Raw genomic sequence first — 20,813 nt, forward strand, 5'->3', positions numbered from 1 at the left:
TTTAGAAATGGGCGTTTCCTGAAGGGTGTGGCACAGAAATCCAATTAGTGTCTAACACCCAATCAACAATCAATTACAATTTACTTGTAGTATGAAAAAAATAAAAGCATGCAGTAGTGTAATGCAGTGATAGGATTTACTATTTGCTTTCCCTAAATAAGAGATATTTTAAATTGAATAGTATTTCCTTGCCAATATAAAAGTTGCATCTATTTGCGAAATATTTTTATTATTGCCATTAAAAGAGGGAAAAAATTTAATTACTTTCATTTCTTCAGAAACGCAATCAAGCTTGTAATTGAATGTTGTTTGGACGTTTGGAAAGACATTGCTGTCGTAAATAGATGACGTCATTGCTACGTTATGACACCCGACAGAAATGACTTGCAGTTAGAAGCGACTGGTTGGTAGTTATTTGCAAATTATTAGAAGCGAAAGTTCGCTGCTCAACAGTCTCTTGCCGTTTAATTTATCAGCCAAACGCAAGTTGCCAAAGTATAAGGTCATAGAAAGATTTTCATACGAAGAACGAGGGATTTTGGTCTCTCGACTCTCACAAGACTCTCTCAAATTGCAACTTGGTCGGGCCTATAGCACGCGAAGGGTTAATTGCCGAACTTTTTCATAAAACTCGAGTATTTTGGAAACGCTGAAATGGTTATCGGATCTAGTGGTAAAGACAAAATGGTAAAATGCTTTTTCATTATGTTTAACCGAGTTGTTTATAACGTCATCTTGCAAGAACAAGTAAAGGAGCAACGTCTAACTTTCCTTTGTAATAAAAAACAAGATGCTGAAAAATTTTTCATAGACTTTTTATACTAGCCTGTAATCCCTGTAACTTTCTTTGTGAAAGTTAAAACAGAATCAATATATTCAAACCTTAAACTGAGACAAACTGAACACAAACGCATTTAAAAAGCAAATCTGCATTGTGTTGCGAAATGTGAATTGAAGTCAGCTCTGCCCAGTCGTATAAATTCCTTGTCATTAAACCCTTACTACAAAATTTTTCCAAAGTCAACAGATGCTTCATCCATTCTCACAGCTTCATTCAAAATAGAAGAAGAAACGCATCTTTTTATACAAAAATTCCAAAAGAGCATGTTCCATTCATTATTAATTGGATAGACCCAAATCGAGTACAAAGCATGTAGTAGGACAATTTTTTTTATCAAAATGGCCTTTTTATTCGAACTAAAACCATTGATGGAAAACTTAACTGCTCACATCATATGACGGTTGCAAGAAAACAGGCCAATTTTATCCCTGCTGGTTCATCAATAGCAAATATGAGACCAGTTTTGTTTACTGTATAAATTTGATTCATAATTGAATTGCACGCAATAAAATAGATTTGCTTCTGGCAGGAAGGTTTTATTTGAATTTTCTCTTCTGTAAATGTACATTTCATCTGCCAAGAACTAACTACTTTTATTCTCCAAATTAATATCAAAATAATTTGAATGATGCATGGTTATTGTTTCGTAATTACCTGTTCCCAAGCCAGTTTTCTAATTTGTGGTGAATAAAATTGGTATATGGTCAAAAGTCATTTTTTATTTGATATAAACAAATGTTTTTCTGGAAATATACTAAAATGCGTGCGGTACAATTTGATGAAATTAAAAAATGATCAATGTAAGTAAATTGTACCAGGCAAAATTTTTTCTATAATTTAGTAAATTTATTTTAGAAAAAATTTTTCCTGGTACAATTTACTTACATTGATTGTTATCTAATTTTGTTTTTCTGGAAGTCTAGATTCCTTGCAGTGCGGAACCATCTTCCTAGAGCCATGATGGCTTGTTCCAGCCCAACCCATTCGATAACAATCTCAAATTTTGAATGTAAAATATTTATAAAGTATAAAGTTTATGTACAAGTTGAAAGCACCCTAGCTAACCCCAGCTGGTTTGGCTGTATGTGTTATTTTGCTCTTGCAGGATTTTTTGTTTTGTCTATTTATATCTGCAACAGTTTGGTCCATGACAAAAATATGTTATCTTGCCTATTTGTAAGCATTTTTTATCTCAAAAAGACAATTTTTTATGTATCACAATTCCTTAAATGACAAAAGCTATATATAATTATTAAATATATATATCAAAATGACCAAAAAGATATATATATATATAATAAAAGAACACAGATCTACTGAGCAGGATCCAATGAGAGTCATCTTCATTAAAAGTGCAATACAATATCATTAAATGGTAAACAGAATATATTTAATTGATTTGTAATAAAAATTCAAGGAAAGATAACATAAGTATGCTCCCTTTTTTTAAGAAACAAAGTACTTTGGTTTCTTAACCTTTTAGGAAATTGAAATACACATTCAACTTTTCTTAACCATGATGTCATCAATTGTAACATTAAGTGTACTATATTTAACTTTCATGCTGTAAAATTTTTTTGGGGAGGGTTTCTGCAGCTTCAAACAAAGACGTTTCTATTGTTTTCTAATGCTTCTGTCAAGAGATTCGCTTCCATTCTAATGATGTTCTTAGGTAGGGGGAGTATATTTTCATTCTCTGTGTCAAAATTTTTTTGCAAACCAGGTAATCGTATCTCTATAATTTGTATAAATCTCTTTAATTTAAATCAACAAGACACTTTTATAGATGAACATATAAATCGCTGAAAGGAAAGAGGGCCTCCATCTCCCTAGTTAACCTACTTGTTAACCTAAGGCTTCTCCTGAAGAATTCTGCTTCAATTTGTATTTTAATTAATGTTATTGTTGTTGTTGCATTCTTTAGTTGATTTGTTTATAATTTATAGTTTCTAAATTATAATTTGTAATTTATAATTTAATTCATAACTAGTTTTTCTAGTATTATAGTATTTAAATTGAATCATAATCTAATCAAAATCAAATCATGTTGGTAAATTCACATAAAATTTTGGACTTCTTACCTTTCTCAAAATTCAAATGTTTCTTGACTTGTTTGTTTCGAGTACATTGAAGTTTCTCAATTCTTTCTCGTTTCCAATTTCTTGTAAAGAATGAGTGTATTGCAATGCAAAGTCAATGCAGTTTCTGCTTTCCCCAAATCAGCAGGTCATATGTTTCGTTTTTTAGGAATGCCTAGTTCAAATGTTGTTAATTGAAAATAAAATGTTTTGTATTTGATAGTGCCTTGTAACATTTCTCATTCTTGCTATTTTTGGCACTGCTAGCCATTGGGCTTCAAGGGGGGGGGGGGATGTTATTACTCTGTAAGGCCCAGTTTCCATTACTCTGTTTTAATATGTCTCCGTTTTATCATTCCCCTTTTCTTATTTTCTTGCGCACATTACCCAGGCAATCCTTTTTGATCTAAACTAGAATGTGGGTGTTTCCAGTACTACATTTTTATCTGTTCCCATATTCTTTTGGAAACTCTTTTTGAAACTGGATTGAATGACTCTGTTTTCAAATGCCTGCAACGCTGTTATGCAAATGTCAGTACAGAATGCAGGAATGTTAGTATGATATGAGGGAACAGAATGCAAACATTATTATGAAAAACTGCCCGGATGGAATAAATCTCTTTCGCAAATGTTTTACCACGTCTCCAGGAAAGATCTGATTGCATGGCAAAGTTTCCAAAGGACATTGCCAAATAATCTGTAAAAACCCTCTAACAGTATTGAGGTTATTAATTTTAAGGTGTAGTTTGGAAGTGATAAAATTTCCTTCATCAAAATCTTCCTCTAACTGTCTGATGAAATTGTGGCCAATAGCTAAGGTAATGACAGTTTTTAGGATGGATTTTTAGGAATTGCACGTTTATAATTTTTTTTTACTTAGTGGTTTATTAAATAAAGCCTTTTATAAGCAGAGATGAATTGAAGTGGTCACTTGATTCAAGAGAATCTAAAGTTGACAAAAATTGAATCATATGAGCACCAAATCTTTAAAATAGTTCACCCCTTAACCTTGGTTTTAATGCCATTTTGTTATTTTTTCAAAATTTTAAAAAAGTAATCCCTTGATTGATATGTTGTTTTCTTTTCTAATCTGGTAATGTGAAATTTCTTAATTCAATCTCAGGCTGCAGCTAATACAGCAACTGGACCAAGGAGTGATTTCAATTTAGTTGACTTAAAATCAGGTATGACATAAAATTTTGGCTTTCCACTTACTAGAATTTTTTAACTTTTGAAAGTACCTTTAACTGTTTGTTAAAAATGTAATCAATTGGTTGCAGCATCCTCAACTTGCAATTTATTTTAAAGGTAATTTCTGTTATCATAGAATATCTTAATAAATGGCAAATTTACTGCCAATTATGTATTTACAAAATATTCCAAAACTAAATAGGCAGAAACCACAATGTTTCTAACTTTAGACCATTGTCCAAGCAAAAGCTAAACATGTTTCCTTTATATTCATATTTTAAGCTCATAGAATAAGTGGCTTAGATATGTAACTCATCTAAAAGAATAATTCTGGAAAGAAAATAGAATGGATAACATTTATTAGATTTTTTACACATTTTGAAGCACTAAATTTGGAACCTGTTCACTATTCTGAGCAAGTACATATAACAGTACAAAGAAGCCAATTATTTATATAACAAAACATGAAATTCTAAGGAATGTGTATATATCCAACAGAGGGCTATGCACATATGACTATGGAGGCAAGCTGTCCAACCAAAAAGCACTGTCATCACAATCATTTATTAGTTTTCTGTGCAAGCTGTATCAGTTATATTGTGTGATGTGCAGTATAGTTGGTGTTGGTAAGGCTTTGATAAACAATAATTGCACATACCCATTACTGCATACCGTAAATACTCTATTAAGCCCCTGGTGTGCTTATTTATTTTTGTCAGTCCTAGAGGGGGGCTGAAAAGAGAAGGGAGCTTATTAGATAGGGGGGCTTATCAACAATTCAATGTACAAAATGTTAAAAAAATGCTCTTATTCAATTTTTGTTTTGAAAATGTCATACAAATGCTCTCAAAAATTTTTGTTAGCAGCTTCGAAAGTTTCTTTAAACCAGTCAATTATGTCCTCATCTTCCTCAGACTTCTAAGACGCACAAGTAAATATTTACATGGACCATATGATATGCACACAATCTCAGTGTCATTTTAGTTAAACAAAAATTGAGCATTGTTGTGTGCGATTCATTCACTAAATAAATCCATCCATCGACTAACGTGTTATTTCCAAACCCAGCGAGTCTTATTTTTTGTGCAGAGAACATGGAGCCAGAGAGAGAGACAGTGTGTTGCTTAATTGTAACTGAACTCTGAACTGAACTTGCTTACAAATTAACATTATACTTATATGCAGAAATGAATATCTAAAATTAACATAAATGATGTGAGAAAAACAAAAGGTAGGAAGGGCGAGTAAAGCTGATGAGTAAATTGAATAGCATGGTAAAGATTAAGTAAACAATAGGGATTGGCGAATGCCTGATATGAGAGTGATGTAGAGGATGCCTGTGCTGCGATTTGAGAATGTGGAAATGTGATTGAATAAATGAGAAGGAAAAATAAACGTAAACAGGCCTAAGTAGAGTCACTACATCATCACACCCATCAAAAGACCCACTCAATGCATATGTTTTCTTTGTTTGACATCAAGGGCTTAATAGAGAGGGCAGCTTGATAAGGGGGGCTTAATAGAAAGGGGGGCTCAAAGGAGAGGTTGGCTAACTAGAGCTTTAAGAGTATATGTAGTGACTGGTTGTACCCAACAGGGAAACTAGAACTTATTTTGAAAATAATTTTTTCTTTTTGGCACTATTGTTTTAAGTTTTCGGGTTTGATTGAGCACCTTTCCGGGCAAGGCCTGCCAAGTGTGACATCATCAAAGCTCTATGTTAAAAATTCCTTAATTTTGAGCACATAATCTGAATGAATAGCAGAAAAAATTCTCAATATGCAAAATCAATTCATCATCATCAGGTACCATCTTCTAGCAGAAAGTTGGCTACCATGACCCTCCAACTATCCCAAATCTGAGTTTTGGTTTGTTGTCATGATCGTAGATAAAATCAATTAAATATGTTTAAAATTAGGTTTTTATATGTCCAAAATCTGATTACTGTTATTTTGGCCTGGTTCACAAAGTTATGAACCAAGAGCAAATGACAGTGGTTTGAAGAGGAAAGAGCCTGTGCCATATCTCCAAAGAATTGTTTTATTAGGCTTCTGTTGTTGGATTGTAATGCACTTTTCATCTTTGATGGTTTTACCATACACAAGGTCTTACTTAATACTGTGTTTTTGTATACAATAGCTTCAGCTTTGGGTACGATTGTACTACGCCTGTTTCCCACTTTTTAAATGCTGTCCATGTCATGTGTTTGTAATAAAATTGTAATTTAGAATTTAACATTCAACCTTCATTTTGAGGAAAGATATCAGTGAAAGATGTTCACCAAATGTGCAGAAATGTTTCTTTTATTTGTGTTTTTCTTTTCAGTTATTGTTGTAAAATATTTCTCATTTTGATGTTTTGAATTGCAACCAAGACCAACCTTGTCATTATGTTTTTGTAATAATAAAGAGAAGTTGATGTAGAAGATTCCATCTGAAAGCTTTTGATTGTATGGGATTTTTAGCTTAAGAATAATTATTCATCATTTTGCCATCCATAATTAGAGACTTGAAATGGAGCATAGTTGGGTTACAACTGTTATTGAATGTCTCTTTGTAAAATATGCACATGTAAACTATAAATATTCACACCTTTTTAAATATTTAATACTTAATTTTTGTACATCTTTCATAGATATGCACTGTCTTTGTCAGTCTTAATTTTTGTGACTTTGCCCACATTCTAAGGTTTCGTTATTATTCTTTTTCTACAGATGCATTAAAAACATCATGGAGGACTACACTTCCTGCTTCTAGAGACAAATATAATTTCAGCCTGTTTGGGTAATCTTGAATTTAATGTATTTTCACCCTTTCCTAACCAAAGTTATTACACAAAATGAAAACATTCAAAATCTCTTAAAAAAGTGATTGGAATTGAAAGGTAATCTTAACCTAAACATAATTTTTAGCTTTTTTCTTGGTTTGTTTGGTGACAATAATTCAACTATACAATCTATTATTTTGCATGAGTTTCACTCCAAAATGAATCTGACCTTAGAACCATGATCTAGCCTAACTTTTTTTGTAAAGATGCATAGCATTAATAGCTGGAATTGTTGAATTTTTGAGTTGTTGAATTATTAGCTTTCCATCATCAACATTATCTTGTAACAGGATGCATCAAGCTGAAAATCTTTCTTTGTTTTTGCCAGTGCTAAAATAGCTTTTATTTCCTTTTTCCGGGACCACCAGTTGTAAGCATAATATGACAAAGTTTTAAGGCCATTCAACTTCAAGTCTATTGGATTAACAAACGTTCATTTTATTTCAAGCTTTTTGCGATCAACAATCGGCAAGGACTTAACTCGGATAACAATGCCTGTTCATTTTAACGAACCCTTGTCATTTCTGCAGGTTAGTTCTTTAATTTCTCCTTTTTATTATCTTATCTCTTTTGTGTTGTAGTAAGTTTCGGTAGATATATATCGCTCAAACTTATCTGAAAGACTGTCATCAAATTAGAAAAATCAAACAAGAATTTCATCTTTAAGCTGTTACAAGACTTAAAGATTGACAGCCTGGTGGTTGCCTCCGGTGTTTTTGGACCTTGAGTCGTCTGATTTTATGCTTTGCAACACTTCATCCACAAGTCATAGTGCAAGTGCTTCACAAGTCATATCACTCACTCTTATCACTTTATTGTGATTCAATTCTATCTTTCATGAAAAGCAGTGAAAGAGTTAAAAAGACAGATCTCTTTTAAATGAATGAATCAACCCTTGTTTACGCTTGTACAAATCGTTTCAGAGGCTCACTGAGGATCTTGAATACGCTGATGTTCTGAATAAAGCAGCTGGTAAGTCTTGTCACTTCTTATTCATTCGATTAAGATGTCAAGCCAGGAAAGTTCTCTTTTTAATCGTTTAAGCACCTAAAAGTGGCCACTTTGTCCTTATATAAGGTGTTTTCATGCATTTAGTTTGAGCCTGTAAGTACAAAGTAAAAGTTTCTTTTGCATCTAAGCAAAAGTTGTTTTGATATTTTTGCGGTATGCTGGCTTTTCTTAATCCTATGTTGTACATATTAAAATAATAAAATGGTCTTTTAGAATGACCTGAATCTCTAGTTTATGATGGAGTTACTCGTGCTTCTCAATTTGTGATTCCTGCATAGCTGGAGATTTATGCACACTGAGCTTTTAGCATATTCCCTTCTTGTTGGATTCAATAGCTGAGCGGGTGCAATTGCAAAGACAGCCCCCAAACTTGATTCGATTGCTTAAAATTCGATTTTTATATCTGCAAAGATCATTTGTCACACCCATTTCTCAGTTGTACTTTGCTCTCTGTTCATTAAATTACATGACACCAAATTTGGAGCCAAAACAAGACTCAACTCACTGTTACTTCCCACCACGTAAATTAATATTGTACTTGTTACGTTATGGGGTTCTGCTTTACAGTATGCTTTTTAAAAAGATGATAAATGGATTCAGTATCAAAATATACATTGCTTCATACTGATCCAATCTTTAATTGCAAATCTGTGCTCTTTGCAAAGCATGTTTGTAAGCAGATTCTCAAACGACGATTGCTTTGCTTTTAATAGGAAGCACTGTTTATCTTGTTTTAATATGCAAATATTGATTTTTCTCTGTACCCTTAACAAACTAAGCTTTTTTGCATGGAAGAGGTACATCATCCCCAAATGTTTCGAGGAAGGTGCTCTTTTCTCATGGAAAATAGTTGCAGCGCATTGCCATGTCGATTAAATTCCCTGACGACGCGCCATTTCCTTTACTTAAGTCGGATCTTGTACCTTTAAATGCGCGTTTAGGAAAGTGATGGTTTAAGTGAGCTTACCACTCTGAATGAATTTGGTATTACAACGCCAAATGAGAACATTGAGTGATAGCCTAAATGAGTGTTGACTTAAAATCCTTGTTTAATAAATGCATGCATTATTGCAGCTTCTAGGGCCTAGCCGATCAAGTGGTTTAAAATGGAGTAGTTGTAATAAACCTTTAAGTGGGCATTGGCGAATACCACTGCTTTTTGTAAGACCCCTCCCCCTTCATCCCCAGTCTCAAACTGTATCCGCAAGAATTTGTTAACACAAACCTTAATTCGAAGTTTTGCCTTCATTTTCCTGATGTCGTTTTCCCTTTTGCACAAAACAGAATGTGAAACAACGATCGAGCGTTTGGCATATGTTGCCGCATTTGCTTCTTCTGTGTATGCCAACGTTCCCGGAAGGTGAGTCAATTTCTGCACTGAAAAGGTTTCATATTTCCAAGAACAGCTGTGATTATAGCTCTAAGTCTCTAAATTGGCCCTTATACGGTTGACATCATGGCCACTCTTTTGGACGCTTTGGTGTTATAAATATTACTTGACAGCAAAAATGTTTACTAAAAATTACCAAGGTATGCCATATTGCCTTATTTAAAGAAGGGAAAATAGTGAATAAAGATAAGCAATAATATTGTTTAAGAAGGATGCTTTTCAAAGAAGACTGAAGGTTTTTCCACTTCCCCATTTCTTTTCCAGTCTTTCTTTAGCACCTCTGTGCAAATAACATTGTAAAGATTCACAGAACCTTTGGATTATTGCGAATTTAAACGCTCTTATTCAGCGGCTCTCTCTCAAGTAGTATGAAAAATCAACTGCAGAAACAGAGATTGACAAATCAGGATAAAGAAATACTTTGCATGTAAACTCGACGTGTATTGTCGACGTGTACCGCAACGCTTTTGCATTGCAATTGTCACGTATAAGTATTATATACATATCATTATAATCAATATAAATATAGTATTATGAACATATATAATAATAACAAATGTAGTTTTCTCAACATATCATCATAACCAATATAAAAATAGTATTATAAACAGATAAATAATAACAAATGTAGTATTATAAACATATCATCATAACCAATTTAAATATAGTATTGTAAACATTTGAAATAATAACAAATGTAGTATTATATACATATACTCTATTCAATGCCATTAATTACTAGTTATGGATGGTTTTAAAATTGAATTGATTTAGTTATTATCACCTCTCTAAGTTATAGGATAAAATTAGAAAATGACTGTGTGGTTCAAATCTGCTTATAAAAATTTTGATTAAAGCATACCTTTCAGGGGAATTAGACATTTTATGTCCAGTCTTCATTATTATATGAAATCGATAGATTTATCCTAAAATGTTGTGAAAAGATGTAAAAATAACGTACGAGGAAACCCAGGCATAAAGTTTCTAGCGAAAACTAGCTAAAAGCATTTTCAATCTTCTTTTCGTGTTTTCTAGTGCCATGCAAATTATTTGATGATTCTTCTTTAGATTGTTTGATGGCAATGTTCGTTTGTTGTCTAATCTAAGATTCTTTATTGTTGGCTCTGTTTAGGTTCTGGAAGCCTTTCAATCCACTTCTTGGTGAAACGTTTGAGTTTTTGAACAAAGATCAAGGCTATGCTGTCGTCTGCGAGCAAGTATCCCATCATCCTCCAGTCAGTGCTTTGCACGCTGAATCCGATAAGTGGGTGTTTTGGGAAGAGTATCAGCTAGACACGAGGTTTAGAGGCCTGGTAAGCAGATCAGCAGCGATTGGTTGCTGTTGCTATCACATTATTTTAAGCCATAGGGGTTTTTTAAGACATTTTGGTTTGGTGGCTAGGAGTGAAATTCTTGAACGACATGCTTGCCATTTATGATTCAACGTGTCTGCTAAAGTTAAGCGACATAATTGAAATATAATTGTTTTTAGAATTTAATGCTTTAACGGTATTTAAGAACCAATACATTGGCCTTTTAAGACGATTTATGTCTCTTACAAAAAATCCGACAAAGACACAGCCGACAAAGTTTTTTTTTGTTTCCAGTATGTAAAGATTGTTCCTACGGGAACTGTACACGTCATATTCAAGAAGGACAACGCCCATTATTCATGGAAGAAGCCGGAGACAAGGATTCATAACATTGTTATCGGAACACTTTATGTTGATCACGTGAGTGACTGGTTTAGTGACTGTTAAATGTCTCTATGTTCAATTAATAAAGCAAAAAGTTATTGAAATAGGTTTTTTAGAGAGCCGTTGCTCGACAACTGCATCGATTGTAAGAAGAAACCTTGTTCAAAGCTTTGTATAAGGAGGTCTAACTAGAGTTCTAGCAACTGTTTCTATTTTGTTATTAAACCAGTTTGTTTTCTGTTTTCTTTTAAAATTTTTGCTACGCCTAAGGCCAGGGATAACTTTCTAGAGGAAAGGGACAAAAAGCTTCAAACTATAACAAAGTATATAAAGCCAAAAAAATAATTGACACAAAAGTTTGCGGCATGCATTTCTTTTACCAGGTTGAATCAGAAGACAGTTGTGCTATCTTTAGGTGAACGACGTTAATATTTGTTAGGTCGACTTAATGCACTTGAAGTCGGATCCAGGGACGGCCAAACGTATTTCAGAGAGAGGCCAAAATTTAATGATTGCGTTTGTATTAAAAAAGGCCGCCACCATGCAGCCACCATGTTGGCGGCAAAAATTTTTTTTGATTATGATAAACTAGGGATGGCCAGAAACTGCGTCTAAAATAGAATTTGACGGGAGAAAAGCTAACGGTTCCATAGTTTTATCTTTTTTAATGTTGACATAAAAAGAAAGGGTCTTTCAAAGTTTTAGAATTACCTTAGCATAACAGCGAATAATCAACCTTTTTACAAATGAATGAAACCAAATTATTCTTTTGAGATAAAGCGCTCGGCGGGCCGGATGAAAACTTGCTGCGGGCGGGATAACAACTTGCTGCGGGCCGGAGTTTAAGAATGACTGCTTCACACGATGAAATCCATATCGGAGTATTCCTTAGTCCTTCTGAGTATTAATCCTAAGATTTTGAGGGCAGGCGATTGAACCCTAGGCTACTTAGACCTGTCCAAAAACAACGTGTTTACAGCGATTATAATTGTTTCTATTCACACATGTCTTGAGGTGCCTGCTGTCCAACCCTAACACTATAGTTTGCTTTTTAGATCAGAGATAAATGACAATATGGAATATCAGACAAAGGCATTTTAATATTTTGATTCAAAGATAGGTCAGGTTTCAATGTGTCATTAGGCATTCTAGCAATTATTTTGACATCTCGTAGAGTATGTGTGGTGTCAAAGATAATTTAAAGACCTATTCCCTTTACTAGTAGTAAACGAGTTAACAGTTTTGTGAGTTAGCAAAACAAAATTAAAAATGTCTTACGTCGTACTGAATTGTTATTTTTGTTTATTTGAGCCTACATTATTTGATATTCTTGTACTCTGTATGTCTGTAACCTTTCAGGACGGATTATCAGAAATTGTTAGTCACAATACTGGGGAAAAAGCAACAGTTAAATTTACACCTTATAGAAAATCACACAGCTACAAGAAATTAACAGGTAAGGAAGGTGCCTTCCAGTAGACTTTCTATTTCAAACAACCACGACATGGCAGAATCCTGTACTTATTAAAAGCTTCAATCAAAACACCTTCTGAAATTCCTTTGAGCATGTAAGAGAGTTTGTTTGGTCACGTATTAGATTAATTTTCTGGGTACCTTTGCTAAGTTCTATAAATTTTTGAAAGCAAAAGCCGTAAAGGCTAAATTTGATTAAATGCTGTTGCGGTTCTACGCTCTCTATTTTTTCAGATTTGCTCGGCGAGGTCATATGACCTCTCTGTATTGATTTGCAACTGCCATTGACTGTAAGGTCGCCTTTCCTTCTTGCCATTGAACATTTAAGCTGTCCCTTCTGCGTCATGTTTACTGACACACACAGTTTTGTCTTTGCGCAGGTGAAGTTAAAGATAAAAACGGTATAGCGCAGCTCACTTTGGAAGGGGCATGGGATGAAGGACTCATTGCGAGGCCAACAAATGGTTTGTATTATTTTAGAATTTTTCTCTTTAGAAAGTGCAATGAATTTTTGCCTAAATGGAGACAATTATATTAGATATTACAATGAAATGGTTAGGGGTGATTTTGTTATTATGGATGTTAAAATTTCCCAGCAACAGTTTTATCGAAACGAAAATGCCTTGACATTGATTCTTGGTCGCCCCACGATTTTCAAGGAAGGCCAATGACCAATTCCTCAAGACCTGGCAATTTAGTGTCAAATTGTAGCCCAACATTTATCTGAACTTTTTAATTATGGTAAGTTAATAATAACATAATTTGAATTATGGCACCATCTTTAAATGTCAGTAGCTGAATATTTTTCCAATTGGGAGCTCCTATTTTTCTAGTTCTAATTTGATTAGATTGTTTTGTTGCTGTGGTACCTTCTGAGGCATTGAAATGTCATGTTGCTCTAGTCAAACAACGTTTTGGAAAACCAGCTTGGTGCACTTTTCTCCGGGTCATCGATAAGATTTGCTTGTTGTTGTTCTTGTAGAGTATTTCCCAGATTTTCTTTTAAGCTTGAGAACGCAACATGTGGTTTTGAAAAATATTGTGGGATGACTACCCTCATTAAAAAAGAGCTGTCTTTTGTCAGAGAAAAACTTTTTTATCGCTGTCATTCTCAATCATAGCATTGAAACTGGGTTAGTCAGTAACTGTTTAAGAACTTGTTTTATGATCCAAAGTGACGCTGTTATTGTGAAATGGCATCAGTTCTGTGAAGCGTGTTCTTTACTTTGATTAGGCTCATCAAACATCTATTCGATCCCTTCATAGAAGGCGAGAGAACGCTTTGACAGGAATACATGACCAACAGATTGCTAGATGTTATTTTTCAATAACAGGAAATAATTTTAGTTGTTATTCTTATGAATTAATTACATGCTATAAATTATCCAAGGTTGCCAAATATCAGAGCGGAAACTATGGACTGCCATTCCCAAGCCAGACGATTCTCACAGGTAACATGAAGCTCCCGATGCATAATAACCATAACCATTCTTGTACCCCAGAATAAGTTCAACTCTACTCAATTAGTGTTTTCGTGGTCCGTTTTGAAAAAGGCTACTTCACTTTTATCAATAAACATGTTTTATATAAAATCTTGATTAAATGATTAAATGTTCTCTGGAGATAAATGCAAATTGTTCTCTAGTTCGTTGAAGATGAGACTTAAAAACCGACCTAGAGCAGAGAGAATTTTATTATAAAGATTCAACTTATATTATTTTTACTGAAGAAACTTTAAAAGAATTGAATACTGAACAACAGATGAAATTTAGAAACTTCAATACTAGGAGCAAACAAGCTTAAAGAAAGCTGAATTTCATCCAATAAAGAACTCTACAATTTCGTATCTTTTCTCTATACACAGACCAATAAAATCTTTTTATCATCCTCACAACCAAAACCATCCTCAAAATGGTCTGCCATCTAATAATAAAGAATATTCTAAAAATCAACAAGTATTGAAATTTCTTGCAGCATTAAGAAACTAGAGTACTCAATGCCGTGACTTTAGAGTTTTCTACAACAGAAGGACTCTGTTTAGACCCGTTTTGGGTGTTTGTTAAAACATGATAAAGCTAACGTTCTTTTCATGCTATCTGTTCAATTAGGTAACGTTAATCTATATCTGCATACTTTTCTCTAGAGATTTATCATTCTTCTTATTCCATCCATAGGGTGTATGGTTTCACAAAGTTTGCATTTTGTTTGAATGAAGCTGACGAAAGTGAGTCTGCCCTATTGAGGCTAAACCATAAGCCTGATGCTGTCATCGCTTGATACTCACATTCATATGCAGATCGCCAATATGTTTTAAGGGGATTTTCAGTTGTGTCTTCGTACTCTAGCAATATTGTATTTTTGTATTGTACGGCATCAGCTCCTAGTTGCTTGTGTCTAAGGTTTTCTGATGTCATCAGGTCTTTTAGATTCTATCCAGCATTGCCGTTTGCTTTAGTCAGCAGACTCTCGCTCAAGCATGTGATTACTCTGGATCTCGTTGGATCTCGTAACAGCCTCGTATTGGGAGACTATTCCCTGTATTAGGGTATTATAAGGCAAGCGTATTTGTTACAATAAGGCTTGTAGGCCGAAATGGCTCATCGCCTAAACAATCACTATACTCACAGGTTAAAGAAATTAACAATAAATCTCAGAATAAAGCAAGCAGCTAATACAAAGATAGGCAAATGTAAAAATGGTTATAAGCTAAGCAGTTAACGTTACGTAGATATGCACATAGAGGACTTCCCAAAAGATTCCCGTGATTCAAAAGCCAGCGATATAAAATTAACTAGTGATATCAGACAATCTAGTTGTCGTTGTGAAGTTGTCATGATAAATAATTTTTAACTGTTCAAATCGTCATGCAATTAAAAACACCTGATGTCAGTGCTTTAATATAGGCGTCACTTTTAAGAGTTTCGTTTTATCGAATTGAAACAAACTGAATTTTAATGTCAGTGCTTCAGTGAGTCTTCAAGAGATAGAATTCACAAAGCACGTTCATAAGTATCAAAAAAGCAATCCGTATAAACGAGAAGAAATTTCTCTCAAATTCTATCTTAGTTTCGTTTTAGGAATTCTCACGATAGTGTAATTATTTTTTTTCCCCACTACCTTCACTTTTTTCGCTTTCACTCTTGTGACTGCTTTCCATTATAAACAAAATAATGATGACATGCCTTTTATGCTGTAGCCAGCCACATTATGAACAGGCTGAAATCAGCATTCGACTTTGTTTGTTTTGCCTAACTTTGGATATTGTTTTATAGGTATAAATTGCCCCACTGACAGCAGAAGGAGACCCGATCAGCGTCTTCTCGAATTCGCAAAGGTGAGCTTTTTAGAATCCTGGCCAATGCGTCTTATAAAGTAGTTTTGCTACTAAGTATTCTGTAGTTTCTGCTACCCAGTCTTTATAATTTTCACCATACCACGTTAAGGGGGGTTGCCTATATTGCTCGAGTGGCTGTCAGTGATCGTAAGCAGATTTGTTATGCTAGAAAAGAAACTAAATTTCTAGAAAGAATTCATCAAAACGGTTGTTTTGAGTTCCTCACTAGAGCAATATTATTAAAATTATTTTCATTATTAATCCCACTTATTTCTTGTTGCTGGCTTTCTGCTTATAAACAGATGCATAATGAGGAGTCTTTTTAGTCAGATGTATGATTGTTATTTGCATAAAATAATTTCAAAACTGTTAGTGTACATAAAAGCGCAAGAGAGAACATGTAAATGTAAGTGTTTTTCTAATTATGGTTTTTCAACTCGATGGAAGTATGAAGTTACAGAAAGCTGGAGACTCTCCTCACGCTGAGAGAAAGTTTTGTCATGTCAAGGACGCGAAGCACGGACTCTTGGGTCTGCAGCTTCCCTTGGTTATGCGAAAAAAGTGCCTATCGAAAAAAGCAAGTATTCACAGGACCATATGACATCTTGCTTGAGATTTGATGTATGCCCAGGGATGTTAGAAAGCAGCTGTTTCTAAGGCGCGGGAGACCCACAGCTGCACATGTGGATAATTGCTGTTCCCGTCGTTTGTAATCCAGAATCTTGTTCTTTTTTAATAATTTCAGAACGGCATGATGTGGACATTTGGTTCGTGCCAAATTGCATTCTACAAGGTTTTAATAATTATAGGGACGAAAAGCAGTGATATTAGGTGACAATGCTACTGTCGACAGTCTTGATTGACAATACCACTGTCGACAGGTGACAGCAGTCTTGATTAAAAGATTTTCGGTGGCAATTTTCGTAAAAAAGAGACAGTCCGTACGTTAGTTGTGAGCATTTGTTCTTAGCATTTGCATTACAGTAAATCCCCGCATATAAGAACCTACAAAAATAAGAACCTAGAGGCTGTTTTTCCTAAATTATGCACCTTGTAATTAAGAACCTGTTTCAGTGTGATAAAATGTAATAGGTTCTTATCCCAAGGGCAAAAAATAGAGTTTTCAATAGTCCTTATTCACTCCCAGATTTTCAAAGAAGAAATAAAATCACAATCGGTATAAAACTTAAATAAGGGATCCTTTGAATAAGAATCTTCATACCCCGAAATTAATCCAAGTAACTTTCCAATAAGAACCTACTTCAGCCTGAACCTCAAAAAAGTAGGTTCTGATAAGTGGGGATTTACTGTATCACATCTTACTGGCGTCATTGGTAAAATGGTAAAAGTTCACTTTTGGCAACTCTGTGCCCATTTAACAGTATTTTTAAAAAAGGAAAACTCATTTATAGGTAGAGGAAGCTGCGTCAGAGAAGCACAGACTCGAAGAAAAACAACGGCATGCCAGGAAAGCTCGCGAGCATAGAAAAGAGACGTGGAAGCCCAGGTATGGACAGCACAAGTTCTTTGGTGTTAGCCAATGATAAGGCAGCTGCTAAGCTTTGGCATATGTTGCTTTTGATGGCTGTAAAATTGATAATATATCCCCAAGTTTGAAAACTTTATTTCGACAAAGCTTTGACGCTGACAGGGAAAGTTCTAACCGATTGTATTCCCTTGGAAAATTGTTGTTGCGTTTCAGTCTATTAGTCTTTGTCTCTAGACAAGACTCATTGCTTATCTAGACAGACTCAAGATGATCTATGTTATCTATTTGTTAATATCAAAAGTTACTATAATGAAGATAATCTTCTACGTGGGCAAATATTACGTTAGGCAAAAATTACGTAGGACGCTTGAGTTCTTTTTCATCTGGAATTTCTCACAGTTTGAAAATTACCGAAAGATAAACGGGAATTCATATTTTTATAGAAAAGGTATTACGTCGCATTAAACGCAAGGAAGTATGATGTTGAATGGTATCTGATAGATATATATATGTGTCAATTTCACAGGTGGTTTGTCTCTGAAGTAGATGCTGATACCGGGACGGTTTCTCACGTCTATAATGGCGGCTATTGGACCGCAAAGGTAAACAATGGTTTTGATGAGAATGCTCCTGACATTTTCTAATAAAGGTAAGGTTGAATTTATATTTTGTTTTGATCTTGCCTGGAAGTGCTGAGGGATTTTCGTTGTTTTAAAGTATATTTGTTATATTATTTAATTTAGTTACTTAATTTATTGTTAACTTAAGTAATCAAATTTACGAAATCGTTTTGGAAATCATTTATATCTCTATTGTACAATTTCTTGTAACTCTTATTAGGACTTTCCATACTGCTTTTAGACTGAAGGCAATTTTTCATTCTGTTCGTGCGTATATCATTGATTTTATGACGATTTTAAGTTTGAAAATTGAATTCCGCAATTATTATTCAGGGTGAATCTTTTCATTCCCTATCGCTAATCATAGAGTCAAACCCCTTATAAAATCTTGAACTCAATTTCGTCAAAAAATCTTCTTAATAAAACTAGCATCAATTCAGCGTAAAGATGGTTTGAGTTATGTTTCAAAACAAAGCCATTGATTGAGTTGGTATGTTGAATTCGACCTTGCATTAACAGTGCTGCCTTCTTTTGTACAAGCATTAAAAAAGATTCACTGAAACACCTGAACGTCTTGTGTGTATTCTTATATCATTTCTGCAAGTTATGACCTGTTAATTTTGTTTTCACCCGATTTGCTGTTGTTGTACGCTACTTTAGGCCCCAGACTTCTTAACCGTTTACCAGTAATAATATCCTCCGCAGTGTCATCTTGTCGCTGTGTAGTAGCAATAATCGAGATTTTTTTTCTTTTCTAGTGCCTTTCTGCCAAGTTATTTGTATCTGGAAAACTGTATTGAATTTTTGGAATAAATTTGTAAATTATACATCTAAGGTGAATGTCATATTAATCGGTTACTTTAATAGTATCATTATTCGAGTTTTCAGTGAGAAATTTAATTTTTGTATAATACGGGATTGGTAGTGGCGGATCATTTGCTTGCAAGACGCGTGTTCTGGGTGGTATTCATGTACTAGAGTGGTATTAGTAGTTTTGTATGCTCTTCTTTCATGTAGTTATGAAGAAATTTTCTCACCGGGGCTAACTGAATAATTATTGTCACGTAAAGTCCTCATTCAGTATCCAACCAGATCGAAATTCATACTGTCACCAGGTGACTTCTAGCTGATATTAAAAATGTTGCTTTAACTCCATAGCAGTGAATTTTTATCTTTCAAGTTTCTAAATTGAATAGGACCCGCACGGAGTATAATAATAATATAATAGTAATATAGACATTTTTATAGCGCCATATTACCCCTAGGCTCATAGGCGCTCAAAAGCATAACTACTAGCATAAGATCAAAGTGCAGAATATAATTCAAATGGGATTCTGAAAGAAATTTACTTAATATTGCTTAACTATTGGTAACTAAAGCCGTCATTAAATCAAAGTAAGGCCTTTGATGAATTTGAATATTTCTTTGGATTCAATGATTGAATGCAGATCGACTTGGTGTCTCTGAAAGCGATTGCATCATGCAATGGTATCAGCTATTGCCGCTCCTTTTCACCTTCTTAGATTTTATTTGTGTAAGGGTCCAGTTTGTTAGTTTTCGACATATCAAAGGTGAAGAAAACTTCCCGTTGAAGATAAGGTTTATCAAACTTAAAAAGGAATGCTAGCATTGGAAAAAATTCGTTTTGAAGATGGATTCATTTAGTATCATTGCGCCTCTTAGTATTATTACTAGCAAATTACTAAAAAAAGTAAATAATTTTATATGGAACCATTAAATATTAGGTTGGCATCATAGTTCTAGTATTTGTAGTATCATTTGCACTTCTCATCGCACTACAAAAAAGTTGGCCATCAGTAGCAACCCTTACCAGTTACCATTCAAAAGCACTATGATCCTCAAGATTGGCCTGCTCTTCAGCCATTATGTATCAGCTGGAATTCTGATACATTTGTCTTTTTGAGACTTTTGTAGCAAGAATCTGCCCCAGCCTTTGTTGCCACATCGTTTTGTCTCCAGTGTTTTTCAGGGCAGTTATTTCCAGAATCGAAATCCAACAAACAATCGTTAGTAGTGTATGTTTACAAATAAACTGCTCTAGCCACAGATGGTGAAGGCTGAGCCAAACCCTTTAACACATTCTTGGTAGTGTCGTGCATGGCCCAACATTTTATCCCCCTCTCCCCTCATCCGTTGGCGCGCTAATAGGAGAGTCACTGTCGATCCTGGATTGTAGCTATGTCTTCATCAAAACGTCCCCCGTTTCAATCGTATTGGATGGCCTTGACTTTATCTTAGCACAGTTTCGTAAATTTCTGTAGCTGTATCAGTTTAAGCCATTTGCTTTGAGAATTTTATCTTAAATAACTTATTCTAAAAAGGTTAAAAGGTTTGTGGTGTTGTAATAAGGTTTTGCAAGAGATGTTTGTCACCAAGCAGCTTTCTGCAGTCTCTTTCGTATGTGATGGGTAGTAAGGTTACTGTTAAATGCTTTCTTTATGTTATCAAATAGGATATTTTCTCGATTTTATGTGTAGAATGAGTAAGTGGTCCCTTCGTGTTGAAATTCTGCGTAAAAGTGATGTTTTTCGATCAGCATTGTTGATCTTCATTGAGACATTTCATTGAGACTGTCTTCAGTTGCGACTTTCTGATACCTCAGATGCTACATTTGTTGCGTCGAGGAAGAGCCGTTGACAATCGTGTATGTTTTGATGGGGCGGGGGGGGGGGGGGGGGGGGGAGGGAGGGAGGTGGTACGATCACCTGAAAACAGAACTGATAAAACACACTCTAGCTTTTTAGCAAAAATGTCTTCACCAGCTTTTGATCTCCGAAACTTGGCGACAGAAAGCCTCACAATTCTTCTGAAAAATGCGTCAGCTTCTAAGACAGTTGTTTCT

The 20,813-nt window shown here is 34.5% G+C and overlaps 1 protein-coding gene across 1 annotated transcript; it reads left to right on the forward strand.

Annotated features, from left to right (window-relative positions):
• The first annotated feature begins 345 nt into the window (after positions 1–345).
• LOC148957205 (oxysterol-binding protein 1-like) lies at positions 346–20,526 on the forward strand. Its single transcript, XM_089115713.1, has 16 exons — positions 346–687; positions 4,043–4,103; positions 6,824–6,893; positions 7,385–7,466; positions 7,860–7,908; positions 9,232–9,307; positions 10,470–10,650; positions 10,945–11,070; positions 12,394–12,490; positions 12,888–12,971; positions 13,898–13,958; positions 14,682–14,731; positions 15,780–15,841; positions 17,254–17,348; positions 17,857–17,979; positions 18,709–20,526. Exons 1-15 carry the CDS (start codon positions 655–657, stop codon positions 17,972–17,974), a joined length of 1,245 nt encoding a protein of 414 aa, XP_088971839.1. The 5' UTR covers positions 346–654; the 3' UTR covers positions 17,975–17,979; positions 18,709–20,526.
• Positions 20,527–20,813: the final 287 nt, after the last annotated feature.

The sequence above is a fragment of the Rhopilema esculentum genome, unplaced genomic scaffold (genome assembly GCF_057945365.1).
Source record: "Rhopilema esculentum isolate cy_ngs unplaced genomic scaffold, ASM5794536v1 HiC_scaffold_36, whole genome shotgun sequence".
Lineage (NCBI taxonomy): Eukaryota > Metazoa > Cnidaria > Scyphozoa > Rhizostomeae > Rhizostomatidae > Rhopilema > Rhopilema esculentum.